This window comes from Phocoena sinus, chromosome 6, assembly GCF_008692025.1.
Source record: "Phocoena sinus isolate mPhoSin1 chromosome 6, mPhoSin1.pri, whole genome shotgun sequence".
In the NCBI taxonomy this organism is placed as follows: Eukaryota; Metazoa; Chordata; class Mammalia; order Artiodactyla; family Phocoenidae; genus Phocoena; species Phocoena sinus.
In genome coordinates, this window is record NC_045768.1 from 1663031 (window position 1) to 1683642 (window position 20612).

A 20612-nucleotide genomic window follows, 5' to 3' on the forward strand; every position below is an offset into this window, starting at 1 on the left:
AGGTGAAATCGATTTCAATATACTTTATTTAACCCTATACATCCTATTATTTCCACATGTAGCCAATAGATAAACACTGTTGAGGTATTTTTCATGTTCTTTTCCTCCCAACTGTTCCAAGATCCGGTATGTATTTTACACTAAGATCCCATCTCAAAACGGACTCGCAAGCTCCCGGCTCCCGCGTGGCTGCCGCCCCGCACCGCAAATCGCACGCAGGTGCGGGACGCAGGAAGCGGCCCGAGAACTACACCTCCCGGCACGCTCCGGGCGCGTCCCGTGACGCACTTCCTGCGCGGCGGCGACGCCGAAGCGGCCGCCGGAAAACCACACTTCCCGGCGTGCTCCGGACGCACCCTGTGACGCACTTCCTGCGCGGCGGCGACAGCGCGCCCCCGGCGGCTAGGCGGCGGGGCGCAGCGACGGCTCGGGTCGCGGCGAGTGGCGGGCGGCCGGCCGACGGGAGCCGGGGCGGGGCGGCGGCGGCGGCCAGCGAGGGAGCGCGCGGGCGGCCTGGCCCCGCCCCCGGCCCGCCCCGGTGACCTTCAGGGTCCGGGCGGCGGGCGCAGGCCCCGGCGGCGGCGACGGCGGCGCGATGTTCGTGCAGGAGGAGAAGATCTTCGCGGGCAAGGTTCTGCGGCTGCACGTCTGCGCGTCCGACGGCGCCGAGTGGCTGGAGGAGGCGACCGAGGACACCTCGGTGGAGAAGCTCAAGGAGCGCTGCCTTAAGCACGTAAGGCCGGCCGCGGCTCCAGGCCTCCCCCTCCCTCCTCCCCTTTTCCCAGCCGCCCCCGACACCCTCTGCACGCGCCTCCGCGAGCCGGGTCCCAGGCTGGACGCTTTACCCTCTCTCCTCTGGTTTAACTCCGACGACAGCCCGGGCGGCGGGGCGCGTCGGGAGCGCAGGCTGGGAGAGGCGAAGTCGCCGCCGGAGCGAGGCCTCTAGCGTTTCCAGCATCCGCGCTGGCTGCCGCGGTGCGGTTCCCGGAGCTGGGAATTAGTGCCTAAGGAAGTAGGGACCCACGGGAGAGGCGCCTTCTCCTGACCTGCGGAGCCGGCTGCTTGGAGCTGCTTCCCGGGGCTGGCATGGGGGCCGGGGCCTGGCCCTGGCCACTGGTGCCCCGTAGCTGGAATCACTTAAAACAGTGAGGCCGCGGCACTCGTCCCTGCGCCCCTGCTTCCCGGCGGCCTTTACAGCGATTGCGTGGGTAGGTCCGGGAGAAGGGGCTTCTCGCCGAGAGGGCCACTTTCTAAAGTTTGTTCCCACGAGATATTCCTTGTCCAGTTCCTTAGGTTGCTAGTTTTTGGAACTAGTTCTTGGCTTCACCTCTGTAAGCTTCTCGACTCCGTATGGCAGGCCAAGACATCTATCTAACTGGCTGCCTAAGGAAACTCGATCCTTTGCACCGTCTAGTGTCTCCATGTCGGAATTTAGGACAAAGAGGCCACAGCCTCTTAGTGTACATTCCATGCGAGAAGTGATGTGTCTATTAGTGTCTATTAGGTCTCCAAGAATAAACGTGCAGTTACTGCTCTAGTGACTGCCTATAAAATACTCTTGGGTCCCTCTTGGGAGTATGGTTCTGTGGAGGTGTTCTGTAACTGTCAGACGACAGGCCAGGGAGCGTTCTGGTTGGCAGTCCCCTTCTGGAACACGCTGGACGTGAATAACGGTCTCAGTCTCACATCATGGGGGAGGAGGATCCAGGCTCACACACTTGGCTGCTTTCTTCTTTCACTTCTGAGCCAGTCAGGTGATTTCACCATCTAGAAAACCACCAGGACAGCAGTAAGCTGCAAGGCTGGGAGCCCCATGAGCACGCAGGTTCTTAGAGCCAGGCTCGTTGCTTGTCCAGTACATTTTTTAAAAACCTCCCTGAGACGCTGTGTCTCACCCACTCAGGACGGAAGCTCCTTGAGGGCTGGATTTGTATTCACACACCCAGGGCCAGACTCTTGGTGGGCCCGTAACAGACGTGTGGATTAATACCAGCACACTGCTGAGATACCGCGGGTTCAGTTCCAGACCACCACAGCAAAGCCAAAGCGAGTTGCGCGAATTCTTTGATTTCCCAGTGCATATAAAAGTTACGTTTACACTGTAGACCATTATGTGTGCGATAGCATTATGTCTAAAAAAGCAACGTACATACCTTAATTAAAAAATAACGCCTTGGGAAAAATGGCACCAGTAGACTTGTTCAACACAAGGTTGCCACAAACCTTTAGTTTGTAGAAAACACAGTATCTGTGAAGCGAAGTAAAGCAAGGCACAGTAAAACGAGGCATGCCTGTAAACGGAAGTAGATTGTCAGTCCAGAAGCGCGTGGCCGTGGCATGTCACTTGCCGAGTCAGGCCGGGAGGAGTGAGTGGGTACATCGGTGTGGCGCCGAGTTAAACTCACTGATGGTAAAGGATTGGCGTAACTGTCCTGACGTTGATTTATGGAGGGGAACGAGGGGAGAACTCTGATTCACGGACACTTGCCGAGGGGTTTCGGGAGCACGCTCAGGGTTAATGGACAGCCAGTCTCCACGTGGTGCTAATTATTATGTTCCCGGTATTGGTTATTCCCGTTGCTGTTGGGATGTATCATTTGGGATGTTTTCTGGCATTACCCTGCTTTGACCTGAAATTTTATCCACTCTGCAATCTCTCCAGGTACAGAGACCCGAGCAGCAGGGGAGTTTCACAACCAAAGAGCTGACATAAATTATGGGACTCAGAGCTGAGCTGTCAGAAAGTACTCGCACCTCCGTGCCCATCCCATTCTGTGGGCAGCGTTCGCTGCCCCGTGAGCCAATCAGCAGGCTTCAGTTAGGAAAGAGAGTTCTCAAGTTGTGGACTTGAATGTCACCCTGGAAACCAGTCCCTGAGTGGTGTCGCTGCTTCACTTCTGTCCCTCCTTCCCGGTTTTCCCTTGCTGCCTTCTTTTTTCTTTCCTCCTTCCCCTCTACCTTGAGAGGACACTGTGCGTTTCTTCCCCCCACAGTACTCCTGGGAGTTTTATTATTTTTTATACATTTTTATTATGTATATATTTTTATTTAATAAAGTTGCTTTATTATTGAAGGTTTATTATCATAACTCTTACAGAAATGGATTGCTATTGTAGCCTTTCCCTTCTTGGTATTATATAGATTGGGACCACCATGGTGGTCTCTAGCCCAAGCTTGGAGAAAGGGGCAAAGTAAACCATCTTGTGTAACAGGAGGTTCATGATTTTAAGAGAGTTACATCTGCGATGTGGTAGGTGTTTTTGGTGTGGTAAACCTGCATGAGATGGCCAGTATGTAACCTGCTAGTACAGCTGTTAACATTTCTTAGGTCCCGTGAAGGTGTATCTTCAAGTGACCCCGTGACATCGAGGGTAAGAGAAACTAGTCTCCGCTCTTCTGGGGAGGAAGCGCTTCACTGGGTGGGTGTCAGAGCCTCCCCCTCCAGTGATGGGCTCTGCTGGGGCTCTTTGGCTCTCACAGCCCAGCTTGCTCCCTTGCTTCTGCTGAGAACAAAGAATGAAGTAACCGTGCATAGTATGGGTGACTCATGCTTATGTTTTGTTCCCGGCGCCTGTCGACGCACTGCAGAGTACAGCTTTTTTCAGGAACCAGCACGAGGATTATTTTGGAAAACTGTGTTTCATAGACTGTATTATGAACTTGGCAAATCAGCTAGCCTGCAAATTTTAGAATTAGAAGCAGCACACCCAGTACTTCTGGGAGCGGAGCCATTGTGAGATTCCAGGGCAGGGGGGTGTTCTCTGTCATAAATGGTCAGAGTGTGTCCTACTATTGGCTGGATTCCACTTTTGTCCCCACCCCCCACCCCCCCGGCCCCAGTTTTGTGTGCATCTGTGACTGCCCTGAAGCCCTTATGATCCGCTTTTCCTGTTTCCAGTGTTAGATTGCTGAAAACTCCAGTTGCTCTTAAAACGCCATTGTTGAGAGGTGAAGTACAGGCTTAGCCCCTCTCTTTGGGTGAGCAGTGACGTGTGCAGGGTACCTTTGGTGACGGAGAGAGGTGCTAAGGCAGCCCCGCTTAACTGAGGAAGGCTGTGAGGACCCTGGCACTGGGACCCTGGGGTGGGCATGTCCCCAGCGTCGCAGCAGCCTCCCTCCAGCATGGACTTCAGCATCACTCCCTCAATGTGTGTTCTGGGGTTTGTGGGCCGCTGATCAGTGGGACACAGCCACGTACCAGGTGAGCCCCTTCGGGCTCCCAGGAGGGGCTCCGCCAGCCACATCTGTAGCTTGCTTTAGGGTCTCTGTGGCCGTCGCTTGGTGAGCTGGGGGCCGAGCCGAAGCTAGTTTTGTCTCCTCGGGGTTTTGTGGGTGTCTAAGTGTTCAGGCCCCTATTTCTTGTCCCCGTGGACCGGCCTCCTCTCTCTGCTGTGTGTCTCTCTCAGCTCCCTCTCGTTTACCTTGGAAGGAGGGAAGCAAGTGCACAAATCATACTTAAATCTTTAGGTTCTTGGGAAACGACGGCGCTGCTATTTTCACTTTTAAATCACTCTCCAGATGTTTCTAGACTAAGGAAGCAATTCGGGTAGCCACTAATGGCCAACAGGGCATTCTGTGTCAGAGCCGTGAGCCTGTTTGCGAGCACTTGGCGGGTCGGTGGTCGAGTGCTGGCCTCGGGGACCAGGTGCTGTGGCGTTTCCTTTGGCTTCCACCGTGGCCAGGGATTCTCTGGTTTCCTCTCTGCTTTAATTTCTTAGCTAGTAAGAAAACCAGCAAATTCTTGGTGCGGCTTCGGGTGTCAGGTCCTGTGTTATTACTATCGTGATTAATTGATCTGCTGTCTTGAAACAGTGTCTATGTTTTTTTCTTCCAGTGCGCTCATGGGAGCTTAGAAGACCCCAAGAGTGTGACCCATCACAAATTGATACACGCCGCTTCGGAGAGGCTGCTGAGTGACACCAAGACCCTCCTGGAGGAGAACGTCCAGGACGAAGGTAAGGGCGCCTCGCGGGCCGGGAGCGGGCCAGGGTGTGGCACCCTCAGCGAGGACGTCCCGAGTGGGGCTGAGCAGGGAGACGCGTCGGTGACACGGTTTCATTTTCTTTATTGAGACAAGTGTGCGCCCTGGAAGGAAACAGCAGACCCTGAGGCTACGCGAGCAGCGCGCGTCTGAGAAACCAGATTGAACTTTGTTATTCTGTTTCCAAGCGAAACCAGGGTCCCCAGAGCTGCTGCGGGCTTTATTTTGGGGGCTGGAAAGTACAGCTGTGGCAGTCGTTTCAGACGTCTAGGAAGATGCTCTAACGTACACACATGCATTTATTCACTCAGAGGTTTGTGTGTGGAGGCAAGCACGATATTAACTGTGGGATTCCCTTGAGTAATCTGTTCTGGACATACTGGAATAGCGTCTGCAGACCTCCCTAGCGTCTGGTTGGCAAGCCCAGAGCCAGCTGGGCGCTGACCACATTGTGGACTGTGGCCTCACCACACCCCAGGTGCTTAGCTCTGAGGGTGAGACCAGATGCTCCGACCTCACAGACTTTCAAAACAGAAAAGCCCTTAAAACGAGAATGCCGGGCCCCTCTGGTGACCCTCAGCCAGGTTCTTGCCAGGCCTGAGCCTGTAGGTGAGCAGGGCCGGCGGACGTGGGAGCCGAAGGGAGGCTGCGGCTTGTGTGGACGCTCCGTGGAAGAGGGGCCCAGAGGGGACCCCTGCTTTTCGGTCCTTGGGTCACCTGGCACCCTTTATGCCACTTTTATGGATGTGAGATAATAACCAGCACGGCGCACTTTTTTCCCAGATGTCTTATTGCTGATCAAAAAGCGTGCTCCAGCCCCACTCCCCAAGATGGCTGATGTCTCAGCAGAAGAAAAGGTGAGTTTCGGAGTTGGGAAGTGGGTATCGATGTGAGGGGAGGTCTCCCACATTGAAGACGTGAAAAGAAACATCTGTACGCTGGTTGTCTGTGGACCCTGCCGGTCCCGTGGTCACAGGAGGCACGGTCATGGGGCTTTCTGTTGTGGCCGGTTGGCCAGTTGACCGACGCCTTTCCTGGTGGCTGGTCTCATGACCGGCTCTGCTTTGGGGGCTGCAGAGAGGAGATTGTGGCACGTTCTCGGGGTCGGGTTTAATCTTGAGCTCCCGTGCCTCCTCTCCTCAAGCAAGTCCTGACAGAAGAAAGTTAGGAAGTCGCTAAAGACCACCCACAAAGCAAGGAATACAGGTGCAGGGGCGGCAGTGAAGGCTCCTGGGAGCACCGGCCGTCGCGGAGTTGGTCCTTAGAGTTGCCACCTGGCTGAGTCTTCCCTCTGATGCAGGCGCCCTGGGGAGACTGTGCCGCTCGTTACCTGTGTAGTGGCCGCCCTGGAAGCTCGCTCCTCAGAAAGCCTGGTTTAGGAGGCTCATCTGTACGTGGAAGACTTACTCTGTCAACAGGCCTTTTTCTGCTCTGAGGCCAGATGCCCGGGACAGAGCAGTGCCGTGCTGGGGGGCAGCCACGTGAACGCCCATCTTTCCTTGGCTCCAGGGGTAGAGTTTCTTACTTAACGCTTCAAAACGCCCAGGGGCATTCACCCCAGAGAAAGCAGGCCAGACTCTGGGCCGGGCCCCGGGCCTGGTGGCGGAACGAGCTATTTTGGGTCTCCTTTGGGACAGGCGGCCGGGAGGAGGCCCTTCTTATCTGCAGCCACACCTGCCTCGGCATGGCAGGCTGCGGGCACGGCTGCCCACTCCGTCGGGGCCTGCCCCTGAGTCAGCCCTGTTTCCCAGAACTGCTGGGTGGATCCAGTTCTCGGGTTACCATTTTGGTCGTTGGCAACAATGTGAACCTTGGTGACTGTGAACAGCGGGTTCCCATCACCACCACGGCTCTGGGTAACTTGCAGGGCTGTGGCCCTCACCTTTTTTTCTGTGCGTATTTGTAAAATGTAATATCGTAAAATGTTAATGTCCGTTTTTGTGAATTATTAATTTTTAAAGTCAAAGTAGCACGTGTATTTAGAACATCAAATAATACTACAGATATTCTAATAAAAGTCAGTAGCCTCCTATCCGTCCTGAGTCACGCACTCGAAAGGCAACCACTTGTAATTCTTTCCACTGTGATTCTCTTTCTGATTTCTAAACAACGCGTCTTATTGTTATTTCTTGGATTCTCAACTTTAGACACTATTGGCTGCTGCTTGGTGGTCTGGGGAGCCCCTCCCCCAGCCTCCCCCCTAGCTCTTGCCACGAGTGTCAGATCATAACGTTGGTCAAAGATTCAGAGTCCCCATTGTTGTTACTATTATGTAAGTGTTGCCTTCTGCAGTGAGCGGCTTGCTACGGTTAGCTGTCCTTTCTTTACGAAGAATTTTGTTTTTCCTGGAGTCAGTAATTGCTTCCTTGTTTTGTTTGTTCTCTGTAGGCTTATCACTGGTATTTCAGATTCTGCACCAAAATTGATAAACCCCTCTGAAAACAGGGTCACAAGTGTGAGGCCATCTGCCGCTCCCACTTCCTGGAAGATGCCCCTCAGATCCGTCCGTCCACCCGCATGAGTTGTGCAGCCCGGGCTGGCCTGCCTTCCTCTGTGCGGGTCCTCCTGCATCCCCCGTGTCTGCGTGTTCCCTGACCGCAGGCCTGCCAGCTCGAAGCAGCCCCGAGTGGTGCACTGCTCACTGGGTCCACGGCGGGTGGGCTCAGCTGGGCCCTGAGCTTGGGAGTTGCTGTCAGGTCTGCTTCCCTCTCTGGAGGCTCTGTGGAGGCTCTGCTTCCAGCTCTTTCAGGGGTTTGGCGGAATCCAGTTCTTGTGGTTTGGAGGGCTGGGGCCCTGTTTTCCTGCTGGCTGTGAGCCGGCGCCACCCTCGGCTCCTGGAGGGCGTCTTCAGAGCCAGCTGCGGGAGGTCTCACGCGTTGGATCCCTCTTGCTTTGAAACTTGATGGCCAGAGTTAGCCCCGTCCTGATTCAGGGCTCGCCTGATTAGGTCAGGCCCACCGAGGGTCACGTCCTTCAGGTCGCCGTGCTGTGTGATGTGACCTAACTCCAGAGCGAAATCCACCCGCCACAGGCCCAGGGTCATGCAACCGTGATTGCCAGGGGCAGGGCTGTGGGGTGTCTTGGAGCCGTCTCCGCCTCGTGCCTGCCGTGGGGCTGAGCATCTTGCTCTTGACTTACTCTTGGTTCGCTGGGACCAGACCCCCTCCTGCCTCAAGGAAGGGCAGGAGGTCTGGAGGGCCTGCGTCCAGCGTTCGGTGGCTGCTGAGCGAGCGCCAGCTGCGTGCGTGATGGAGGTCTTGGCCCCGTCTCCAGGGTGTCTGTGTGGCAGGCGGGAGCCGGTCAGCTCTACTCTTCCCTCCTCTGCGTGGTCTGTTTCCTCCTCCCTGATTCCATCTGGAATTTCACGGCTCGCTTTGATGCACGTCTGTCCCCATTTGCTGTGCCTGGCACATGGAAGCTGGAGTTTCTGGAAGTTTTCTGGATTGTTTTGGTCGATTTTCCCCCCCGCGTTTTGTCTTTCCTCTTTCTGGACCTACTGTTGGCTGTCGGACCTGCTTTCTGAGAGATGTTTAAATTTCCCAGCTAGACGCCTGTTCTCAGGTTACCCGTCGTGGCGTCCTGTTGTGCTCCTGGCCCTCCGAGGGCTGTGTTACAGGGCTCTCTCTTTTCAAGCTCCTCTCCTTCCTTCACCCTCTCTTACTTTTCCTGCTTCTGTTTCGGTCTCTGTCGTTCACGTCACAGGTTTTCCTCACGTCCCCGTCAGAGGCCCTGGGAGGCTGCTCTGTGCCTGGCGGGTCGTGGCCGCCCCTCCTGCCCAGCGTCCCGGGAGCCGAGCGGCGTGGGGCTAGGACAGCGCCCCTGCTCCTTGGCTCCTTGGCTTGGGCTTCTCGGCTCCAGTGGCTCGCTCCCCTCCCTGCCCCGCCCCCTCCAGCGTGGCCCTCGGGCCCCGGGCTCGGCCGGCCGTCCTCCCCGCACTCATCCTTCCAGCTGTCCTTCCAGCTGTTTGCCGTCCTCTGAGAATTCGGTGCTGTCTCTCCCAGCTGTATTTCCTTTGTTCTTTTTGTTTCTGCCACCTCTGTTCCTTCGTCGTCGCATGCGGGGCTTCCAGAAGGAGCAAAGGTGAGTGCGTGTTTTCGGCCAGTCTGCGTGGTCCTCTGCAATCACCCGCCCGGCCGTCACTCCCATGTGATGGTCATTCTGTGGCCACAGGAGACAGTGTCTGTCTTCCCTGTGTCCCGCACGGCCACGCTCCAGCGCCAGCAGGCCGCGATTGTGTCCCCTGTGTGTCCCTGAGGCCGTGCACAGAACTCTCCAGAAGCCTCCCTGCTCATCAAGGGGTATATGGCTCCAGCTCCCAAGGACACTCGTGCTTTCCCTGGTTAGAGCTCTTTACTCAGCAAACATGATCTGGCCTTTTGCTGCTCTTCACTCATTTCCGACTTTCCAATTACTTTTCTGTGTTAGAAAAAACAAGAGCAGAAAGCCCCGGATAGAGATGCTATCTTCCGAGCCACCGCCGACCTGCCTTCCTACGACATGGACCGGGCCGTGGTGCAGACCAACGTGAGAGACGTGAGTGCCCGCAGGGCCTGCGGCCACCGCCTGGGAGCCTTTGCCACCACGTGGGGCTGCGGGAGTTCCCGGAAGCCCCTGGGGAGCTGGGCGAAGGGGACACAGGAGCTCTGTGCACTGTTTTGGAGCTTCTTGTAAACAAGTTAATTCAAAATGAAAAGTTTGAAAAGACACTGAAAGGCAGGACTGGAAGGATAGATACTGTGGGAAAAATGTTAGTTTTGTCCTGAGTTTGGTAAAAAGCTTCCAGAGGGAAATCTGACTCTTGTTTATCGTGGGTCGGAAGGTTCTGCGTTAGCGAGGCTGGGTGTTTCCAGTGCTCCGGAGGGAGGGCCGGGCAGGAGCGGGGCGGCCGCCCCCGGGACCGAGGGCCAGTCGGACGTCTCTGCCTCACGCTGGTTCGCTTCAGGAACGCGCCTCTCCGGGGTCTCTTCCAGAGAGTTCCTCGTTGATCAGGGCATTGGAACCCGGGCACACCTGTTTCTTCCCAGCCTGTGTGTGTGTGTGTGTGTGTGTGTGTGTGTGTGTGTGTGTGTGTGTGTGTGTGTGTGTCTCGCGATGGCCGACACTTACGGGGGTTGGGGGAGGGAGCTGGCGGGGGGCGGTTCTGATGACAGTCCCAGCAGCCCTGCTTTTTGAGAGGATGAATTGGCTGCAGGTGAAAATTAGAGACCTGTGTCTGTGGAGCCCGTGGAATCAGTCACTTTTCTTCAGTGAAGCCAAAGGAGGGCTCTCAGCTCACCTGGTGACCAGTGGGCCAGACGCCTTCCTCGTGGGCTGGAGGGCTGAGTGACATCACCAGGTGTTGGTGTGTCTGTGTCACCGGCGGGAGGCCGTGTCACTCTGTACCAGCCAGAGCCTCTCCTTCCCGCCCTCCTGAGACACTCCGTTCCTGTTCTCCTCGGTTATCTGGACATCGCGTGACTCACAGATCTGGAATTTTAGGACAGGGCACGTCATCTCAGATCCAAGTAGCTGTGTTGGGCATCTTTTCCTCTCTCTGCAGTTCCAGACGGAGCTCCGGAAGATCTTGGTGTCTCTCATCGAGGTGGCACAGAAGTTGCTGGCGCTGAACCCGGACGCGGTGGAATTATTTAAGAAAGCAAACGGTAGGATCGAGCCCCAGGGTGGACGCTCACCCTCGGCCGTTCCCTGCACCTGGAAAGGGCCAGTGGGTGGAGGCTTGGTGAACCGCTCTCCCCGCCGTCCCGTGTTGACGCAGGCGACAGCCGATGGTCCCCCGCGGCTTTTCTGAGCTGTGAGAGACTTGCCGCAAACGCCTGGTGCTCAGACACTGTGGCGACCCCCCCAAGGGGCTCGGGCGAGCACCCCTCGCGCGGCCGGGCGCTGCCTGAGGCCCTCACAGTGCCGTGTCTTGCCCGCAGCCATGCTGGACGAGGACGAGGACGGCCGTGTGGACGAGGCGGCCCTGCGGCAGCTCACAGAGATGGGCTTTCCCGAGAGCAGAGCCGTGAAGGCCCTGCGGCTAAACCAGTACGTGCTCCCTCGCCACACACGGCAGGCTTGGTCTTGTGGGGTCCCCCGTGGGACCCAAACCCTTTGATTGAATTGTTTCCAATACGTGTGAGTGAGTAAGGAGGACCTGAAATGCATGTCCCGGAAGTAACGTGACTGGGCATCTCCAGGTGTTCCAGGGCAGTTGGAAATCGACTCACGTACTGGGAACGTGACGTATGATGGTGGTTCTGTGCGTTTCACTGGGCTGTTGTTTTATGGGAACTCAAATCGAATCCTGCTCACAGCAGGGCCGTGGTCAACTCCAGAAGTTTATGTGGTGGTGTCCTCAACAGTCCCCTGTAGTCTCCTGTTTCTAGTTACTTGCCCTTCGTTCATGTTCAGATCTGAAATAAATCATCTGTAACTGACGGATGGTCAGTGGGCTGTGTTCTTCTTTGCTTTGGACCCAAACTCTCGGGTGTACCTCCCGGGTTTGGTTTCCTTTACTTTGCCCGTGGGTTTCCGTGTTCTGGCCGGAGCCTCAGGGCAGTTTGGGGCAGGGCCAGAGGTCCAGACATGCCAGATCCTCATTACTGGGGTCGGCAGCTCGTGGTAGGGAAGCCATGAAGTCCGAGAGGCTTTTCTTGGGGAAACAAAGGCCCTGGTTCCCTGGCCTGGGGGTGCTGCACAGAGCCCGTCTTACCTTGCAGCATGTCGGTGCCCCAGGCCATGGAGTGGCTAATCGAGCACGCGGAAGACCCCACCATAGACACGCCGCTTCCAGGCCCGGCCTTGCAGGGAGAGGCGGGCGCCGAGGCCGCCCCTGCCGCTGCCGCCGGGACCAGCGCGGAGGGTGAGGAGGACAGAGACGAGCTGACGGAGATCTTCAAGAAGATCCGGAGGAAAAGGGAGTTCCGCGCAGACGCCCGGGTACGTGTTGACGGGCCTGGGTCGGGCAGGTAGAGGTGCTGGTCAGGCTCCCGAGGCCGCGTCGTGCAGAGGAAGCTGCCGCCACGTTGGCGACCTCAGGCTGAGCCGCCGGCCCTGTAGGAAGCGAGGCGGGGGGAGGAGTCTGCAGACAGGCCTGGGGCCCCTTGAGTCCCCGGGTTCAGCTTGAAGTTTTCCTCACTGGCATCCAGGTGGCTGTGTTTTCCTCCGAACAGTTAGTCCACACACCTGGCATCTTCTGAAAAACTCGCGATCGGGTCCTGTCCGTATTATAAGTGTCCTCGTGCCGAGGGGTTGGTCCGGGGTGCTGCCCAGAGACTGGAGGGTCACCCGCCCACCTCGGGGACCGTCTTGTGAGCGGGGAGGCTGGTCAGGCTGCTGGCCACCAGGTAACCCGGCGTCTGTGGGGTTCAGGGGCCCGGGGTCCCGGTGCCTCTGGCTGTACTTGGCCAGCTGCCCTTATGTGCATCCGTACGGCCTCCTCTTCACCGTCACTTCGTGTTTGATGCTTTCGCGTCACCCTGTTCTTTGTCACTGTCTCTTCTGTCATTAGGTGTAATTTTAATTGAACCTTCTTGGCTGTTTCTCATATTTCGAGGATGTTCTGTTTTTTTCAGATCATAGCTCTGTCTGCTCCAGGCGTTAGGGCTCCGATTCTTCGTGTCCTCCTGATTCTGCCTGTGGCCTGGTTTTCTCAGGGTGTGATGCCTCATCGTGGGCTCACCTGTGGGCTTGTGTTTCCGTGGGACTCCCCAGTGGCCGGGCCGTGGGGTGCCCTCTGTGGTTGATTCAGAGTTTGCTTCTGCGGGGTTGAGCGGGACCCCGAGCCAGGGGCCAGCTTTCGTGCCAACCATCCGGCAAGGCTCTTGGGCCGTGCGGAGTGTGACCCACGGCGCTGGGGTGTGGGTCTTCCCCTGCCCCTCTCTCTGGGGATGCAGACCCTGCTCAGGGTCCTGGTTTGAAGCTCCAGCCCCCTGCCTTGCATGGTCCTGCCTTGCATGGACCCGAGGTCGGTGTCCTGTGTGTGATGTCAGGCCCCAGCCCCACGCCAAGGAGACCTGTGCCCGCCATCCCCCCAGGGCACACCCTCTGGGAGGCTAGTTTGTTGTTCCTTTGTTTCTGGTTCTTCGGGATTTTCCCTTTTTGAGTTCTGCTATGTGTTCAGAAGTACCTGTGTTACTTTAGTCCCGAGTTTCCCGGTCCTGAAGGAAGTGTATCTCGTTGGCTTAGTCTTTTGGGGAACCCAGCCCAGGTCTGGCACATGGCCCCTGTTCGGGAAGGGCAGCCTCTCTGTGGGTGGGTCCTTGTGCTGTCGGGCTCCACGCTTTCTCCCGTGGAGGTCCTGCGTGGGCCTCGTCGGGGCTGCTGCCGGGTAGTTCATGGTCTTGGTCACCGACTTAAAGGCCTTTCCTCCTCCGGGTGTCCTTCTTGACCATCTTAACAGGCTCATTTTCCCAAAAGGGTGTCGAGGCTTGAGGGACTATAGGGCCTTTGATCCTGTACCAGTCAGGGGCATGGGCCAGTAAGGATCCAGACGTTAGTTTAGATCCTGGGGAGACTGGATCGGACAGCAGGGCTTGGACTTGAGACCCAAACAGACGTTTTGCTGCCTTGCACCCCCTGCTCCTAACAGCCCCCCCAGCACCCCCCCAGCTGTAGGCAGGACAGTGACCGTGCAGGGCCTGTGGGCGCAGGTTCCCTCTCCTAGTGCTGGGAAGACAGGCGGGCGGAGCATCTGGAATCACCCCCAGATGTCCTGGGGCATCATTTCCTGGGCTGAGACAGAAGTCTGGAGAGAGGATGGTTTTTATTGAAACCAGTGGCAAAGGCTGTCCTATCCTGGGTTTCAGAGTAGATTCCGGGCGATTTTATGTGACCTTGATATCAAAATACTACCACGTGGTGGGCTCTGCGCCCAGCGATTGCTCACGGGGCCCTGGAGACAGGAAGCGGCCCCGGCAGGCAGAGGAAGTGGATCCTAAGCAGAAAGTGCTGACTGTGAAGAGCTCACTGCACGCCGCTTGCTCCAGCCGAGCGCCCTTCCCGACCAGCCCGCAGCTGCTGCCGCTTCTGCTGGGCTCTCTTTGAAACAGTCCAGGCCGACTGCACAGTGCACGGGGTGGATGGGGCCGGCGGCGTGAGGCCAGCCGACATCCGTGCGACAGCTGGGGGCAGATGACGTCAGGACCTTAAAGGGCACGGTCCGACCTTCTGGGAATTAAGAGAATCCTTTGAAACTTTGATGGAGGCTTTACCTTTTTGGGCAGAGTTGAGCCTTTCACAGGTTGTGGAATAAGTCAAGGATAAAGTGAAGGAATGCGTCGTTATGTGACTTTGTCCGAAAGGTGTTCCCTCCGAAAAGCAGCGTGTGTTGGGCTTGCAGCTTCAATTTGGTTAAACACGGTCAGAATTAATTTTAGTTTCTTTCTTTTTTTTAAAGATAAAGTGTGTCACAAATCACTGACATTCTTGTCTCCGCTCAAATGGGCACTGCTGATGTGAGCTTTCTCTGACACGCTCGTCCTGGATGACGAGCCCTCTGGAATAGGGTGCGCGAGGTTGTGGGGACAGGTCTACCCAGACAGTCACGGGGACACACCTAGAAGGACCTGGGGTGGGAAGGCGAGCCTCTGGCCGAGAGCAGGTGCGCCTTCCACCTCCCGGCTCCGTTCCTCTGTCGTTCAGAAAACCAGGAAGTGTTTCAGCAGAGCTGTAGGGAAACAGCGTCTTGAGAGCAAAAACCCCACGGTGTTGCTTTAAGACATCCCCTGCCAAGGTGCTGCTTGTGAGACGTGGCTCACCCCCACAGCCTCGCTGCCGGGGCCCCCGTGAGCACGGCACTGAGGCCTGCGGCTTCTCCTCTAGGCCGTCGTTTCCCTGATGGAGATGGGATTCGATGAAAAGGAAGTGATAGACGCCCTCAGAGTGAGCAACAACCAGCAGAGCGCCGCCGTGAGTACAGGCCGCACCCGGGGCGCCACGTGTGTCCCGAGCGCTGTGTGTTGGGTCACCTTCCCGTGCAGTCCGTTACCTTGCTTTTGAAGCGAAACAATGGGTAGATGGTTCAAACAGTATGCACGTTTTTAAATATTGAGAAAATTCTGGGCTATGCCTTTCAGAAAAACGTACATGTCCTGCGGGTGACTGTGTTACACCCTGTGCACACGCGCCCGCGGCCGATGGAGAGCTGCCTGGGGAGGGGCTGGGGGCGACAACTTGGTGCGCTTGAGGGCATAGAGCCAGTCTGGCCCACAGGAACCAGGGAGGCGAGGTGGGCCTGTGCTTTAGCCGTTCCTCACTCACTGATGAGCCGGGAGGCGCTCGCTCAGGCCCAGGGCCGCTTCCCGCGACACAGCCCAGGTGTGCGGTGCGTGTCTTAACCTCTTCTCCCGGCGCTCGGGCGGGTGAAGCTGGCGCCCGGTTCAGGGCCTGGAGAAGCTGCAGCCGTTACGTTGCGCTGCGGTGCCAGGATCTGCCAGCGAAGCCAGGCTGGTGCTTCCTATGTGCGGCCCGTCCTGACGTGTGTAGCGGCTGAGTCTGGGCTGGGCTGGCTTTCCTGTCAAGGCCCCTGCCGGTCAGCGCAGCCCTGGGAGCCGACCGGGAGCCCTGGCTGCAGCGTTTGGGTTGATGGGGTCTGGAGGGCGCTAACAGCTGTTCCTCTTGTGTTCGCAGTGCGAGTGGCTGCTGGGAGACCGCAGGCCCTCTCCTGAGGAGCTGGACAAGGGCATCGACCCCGACAGCCCTCTGTTTCAGGCCATCCTGGATAACCCCGTGGTGCAGCTAGGCCTGACCAACCCTAAAACCCTACTAGGTGTGTGCCTTCTCTCTGCTTGTGCAGGGGTGGGACCTGCCTGCCGCACGGATGTCGCCGGGCGATACCACAGCCGCCACGCCCAGCAGCTGCCCCTGCAGGGCCCCGGGCGGCTGCAGCCTGAGTCACCGCAGGGCCCGGAAATCAGGTCGTGCTCGTGGTGTGACAGCCTCTTGTGCGGTGACTCCATTCACGGTGTGAAGAACCAGTTAGAGTGGGTTATCTAGTCTGGGAGAGTGTAGCCAGCACCCAGCAGCTTAGGGCCGTGTGTGAGGGGCTGCTGGTTGATTGTAGCTCTTACTCTCCGTAAGGGTTTCTGCGGCATTTGTTTTGACTGTGAGATATAATACACATTCAAAAGCGTACATAATTTTTGTAACTTTGAAGAGTAATAATAAAACTAACAACCGTGTTCCTGCCACTCAACTTTAGCCTAGGGTCCCTGGGGCGCCCCCCGCCCCCTGCTGCGGTGACCACGCGAGCGTTTGCCACTCCTCTGCTTCCTCGGCCGCGTTGCCGCGGGTGTCTGTGTGCTCAGACCATTCAGTTGCCGCCTTTTGTGTTCTGGGCCAGCTGCTGGGACCGACCTTCCGCAGGGCCGTAAAGTACTTCATTGCGTGGGTGACGTCAGTACCGTGGCTGACTGCGCTGCGCTGCTGCCCGGCGGTGCCTGCGTGGCTTCCTGGCCTGCGGGCTGCTCTGTGCGCTCCCGTGGCCGCTCCCGTTGCAGGACGGTTTCCGCAGGCCTTGTGCCCGGGCCGGGCTGGCGGGGCCCAGGCGTGTGTGTGTGTGTGTGTGTGTGTGTGTGTGTGTGTGTGTGTGTGTGTGTGTGTGTGTTGAGCCTGCTGTCCAGAAAGGGCACCCACCCCCTCCCCACCCCACCCCACCCCACCCCCGTCCCCGTCCACAGCAGCTCAGCCCTGCCGCCGGCCCTCCCAGAGCAGCCGCCCAGGAGGCACAGGTGCTTCTGCGTGCTTGGCTATTTCCCTGGTCTCTAAGGCCCAGCCCCTTCCAGAAGTTCCAGCCTCTTCTAGGGCCTCCGCTGGGAAAGGCCTTCTGCCTGACGTGCGGCTGCTTTCCCTGTTGGGTCGTCTTCTTATCGCTCAGAAACTTCTTCATGCCTGCCACGCACGGATCCTTTAACAGACGTTTAGATCTCAAAGATCATTCGTCGGTTTCTGACTTCTTTATCACTTTGGTGAACAGATATCCTGTATTTTAATGCAGCTGAACGTGTCGGTTTCATTGACGATGTCAATCTTTAAAGAAGGCCCTCTGATCCCAAGGTCAGGAAGACCTTCACCTTTATCTTTTTCTAGTAGTTTTAAAGTTTCTTATTGAAGTCTGTGATCTACCTGGAGGTGTGTGTGGCATAAAGTAGGGGATTTTTCTCTTTGTACCCAAATTCTGTACTTCAGTGATGTGTCTTATCGCAAGTTTATTTTCGTTCTTGGTACCAGGCGCACGGCAGTCCTTTCCACACCGAGAGCATATCTTCCCGCCCTCCGGCTCCTCGGCCACCTCGGGAGATTCACATATGCTGCCTGGGGTCTGTCCAAAGCCTTTTCTAAAGCGATTCTTTTAGTACCTGACCATTGAGTGTGTGATTTGCTGTAGGCTTTTTTTTTTTAATTTCTGAAGATATAATTGGTCAGATTAAGGAAGTTCCCCTTTCCCTCCAGTTTAGACGCTAAGAGTTCTTAATCATGGAGAGGTGATCAGTTTTCACTGGATGCTTTTTCCATATCTATTGAGATGACCGTATGGTTTTACATCTGCTAAATTGAGTTTCTCCCATTTCTAAAACAAACCACACGGAGTGAGTGCCACCCAGTCTGCAGGCTCTGAGTCGGTGACCTGGACACACACTGGCCCAGGGTCCTGCCCCCTCAGGCCCCAGGTCCCAGGCCTCCTGCAGTCGCCAAGTCCTGGCCTGGAGAGAATGACCTGCCTGTGAGGTCACCGGCCTATGGGCACCCCTGCAGCTACACACTTCTCTCAAGACATTTCCGGTAGGATTTTTAATGACCTTTATCTCTTCAGATGAAGTACAGTAGTCATTATAGAACATTTGGAGAAGCGCAGAAAAGCGTGAAGAAGTGGAAGTCACCTCTCCCTCATCGGCGGGTTTCCTTCTGGTGGTCCTGCGGGGTCTGGAACAGATGCAGCCACGCTGCGGGGCAAGTTTATTGTGCTTATTTTCTCATCCTGTTTGATGCCTTTTCTCTTGGTGCACTTTCTACTCTTTTAAAAATGAGATTTTAGCGGTACAGGTGTTTCAGTCTATAGATCTGCCACATTATTTAACAAATACTGTTCCCCTGTTTCTGGTCATTTAGATTGTTTCTCGTTTTGTTGCTTTTGAACCTACTCCACCTACTCTTTGGGTGCAGCTCCCGTTCCCTAAGGACAGGTAGCTCTAAGTCAGATGACCCGGTCAAAGAATACAGACGTTTAAGCTCTTGGTGACGTCCTGACAGCTGACGGGGCCTGTGTCCGGCTGAGGTGCCCGCGCTCACCACCACCCCTTGCACAGGGACCCAGAGGCTCCGTCTCTTCCTTTGTTTTTCCTCCAGCCGTTGGTGTTCGCTCACCCGTTCCCTCTGCACCGTCCATCCGTCCTGTTTCAGCTGCCTTCTTGACCTTTGACCTTAGGGCTGTGTTTACGGCTCTTTATACGTTGGGAGCATCCTTGGTCGCACGCCGCACTTTTCATTTTTGATGCACGAGACGTGCAGAAGAAAGTCCTTCCTCAGATACATCTTCATCTCTGGATTTTCATACTTAATGCTTTCTTCATCGTTTTGTGCAGCTCTCTCCTCCTTCTGGAATTACTTTTGCCAAACCCGCTATATTTCGTTCTCTCAGATGTCACGTCATCTTTCTGGATTCTCTTTCTGATATTTTTAACTGGTTTGCAGAGGATTTTAATCAGGAGTGCTTGGTCGGGGGGGGGGGGGCGTCAGGTCGTAAACGTAATGAAATCAGACTTTCATGCTGAGCCCTGCGGTGAGGCCCTGTGGCCCTGAGCAGCTGTGAGCACCTTGAATAAATGCTTCCACGTTCGACGTGGGCCGACGTGACAAGGTCTGGCATAGAGCCGTGCTTCCCAGACGTGAGGGTGACCGTCCGCCCTGCGGTCGCTGGTGAGTCTCCACCAAGTCGGCCGGCGTGTGTCTGGGCTGTAGAGCTGTTTGCTGGGGGCACCTCTGTTTGTGGGCGGACATTTTATGGAAGTGTTTAGAAATTCAAAGTTTTCATTACAAAGAACTGCTCGTTTTTAATGTGCTAGTTTTTTTTTTTAAGTCATTCCTTAACATTGAACATTCTGATTTTTCCAATCAGGTATTATTAAATTGGCAACGGTATCCTTATGTAAGTCTTTTCTGCATTTGACTGTTTTGTCAGAGTAGGACTGGAAGTGGAGTTACTGAGTCACAGGCTGTCACTATTTTAAGATTCCCGGTAGCTGGTGCCAAACTGCTTTCCAGAATCGCTGTGCCCGTGAGCACGGGCACGCCGCCCCGCCCTGCCAGCAGCAGTGCCCTGTGTCAGCTCCCTTGATCAGCAGACTAGACGCTGTCGGATGGCGGCTAGAAGGGGTTTCTGGGCCCCTGGCTGTAGAGGACGTCCCCTTTAGTTCCTGCAGCCCCATGTCCGGATCTGTGGGGTGCGGTCCCTCAGGCAGCCCCGTCGTGTCCCCGCAGCATTCGAAGACATGCTGGAGAGCCCGCTGAACAGCACCCAGTGGATGAACGACCCCGAGACGGGCCCAGTCATGCTGCAGATCTCCCGCATCTTCCAGACCCTGAACCGCACGTAGGCCGCGTGCTCCAGCCGCCGGGCCCAGGAGGGCGGCCTCTTACTTCCCAGCCGAGGGCGGGGAAGAGCGGGCAGACCCCGGGGTGCCCCGGGCTGGGGAGGGGGGAAGGGCGGGCCGGAGGGGCCCCACCCTGGGTGTTGGGCGCCCAGGCCACACTCGCGCTTGGACCTTCCTGCTGAAAAACCTCTGTGGCGGCAGCGCGCTCGGCCGTGCCTCTGGCCTCTGACAGTGTTTACAGACAAGGTCGTCACCCCGGGAAGGGGTCACCTCCCTCCAGTGTCCCTCTGGGCTCTTGAAACGCTACTTGAATTGACCTGTAGGCGCTGCTTGTAGAGTCCACTTGTTATTTGAAAGATGGCATGTTTCAATCCAAAGTGTTAACGTCAGGGGTACTAACTTAAGTAGAAGAGCTCGCAGACGACTTTTCTGTAATAAATAAATTCCCCTTTTCCAATTTTCTGTCTCGGTCTTATTTCAGTGCCAGAGAGGAAGCGGCGTGCGTCCTGGTGACGTTCGCACTCTCGACACAGAGCACGCGCGCCTCCTCACCCGGGATGCTTGCTGCCGCCCCGCTGATGCTTTCTTGGCAGACTCGCATGTCTTACTTGGAGTCGAGGGACCGTGCCGTCACCTAGCCGGCCTGCGTTCCCGAGTCTCCGACGGTGGAAGCTGAGCGCCACAGGGACTTGCCCTGCCTGTCTCTGGCTGCCGTTTTTGTTAAACATTATCTGTGTTTTTAAATGAGAAACCAGCCGCGCCATCCGGGGGGCTGGCCTGGTGCGCGCCAGTGCGGACATGTGTGGGTGCGGATGGGCCTCAGACTCACCGAGGGCACCTTCTTTCCTGGCAGATGTTTAAGGGGGTCCCTTGGTTAGAAAAGATCAGTGCACAGGTCAGAGCCCCCTTCTCAGACGCCCGTGCACTGGCCACTCATTTTGGTCAAAGAAATCCTGTCCCTTTGACTCCCCTGGACGGCCAGCCTCCTGCAGACACAGTTCCACGTTGCTTCTTCCAGGTTGGAGGGAGGGGACCGTGGTAGCTAGGCGTCTCCCGGGCGG

General features: G+C 56.5%; 1 protein-coding gene across 1 annotated transcript; it reads left to right on the forward strand.

The window, feature by feature from the left end:
• Positions 1–387: 387 nt before the first annotated feature.
• Positions 388–20008, forward strand: UBAC1 (UBA domain containing 1). Its single transcript, XM_032634023.1, has 10 exons — positions 388–733; positions 4835–4955; positions 5765–5838; positions 9407–9514; positions 10521–10623; positions 10900–11008; positions 11683–11902; positions 14786–14872; positions 15593–15731; positions 19439–20008. Exons 1-10 carry the CDS (start codon positions 596–598, stop codon positions 19552–19554), a joined length of 1215 nt encoding a protein of 404 aa, XP_032489914.1. The 5' UTR covers positions 388–595; the 3' UTR covers positions 19555–20008.
• Positions 20009–20612: the final 604 nt, after the last annotated feature.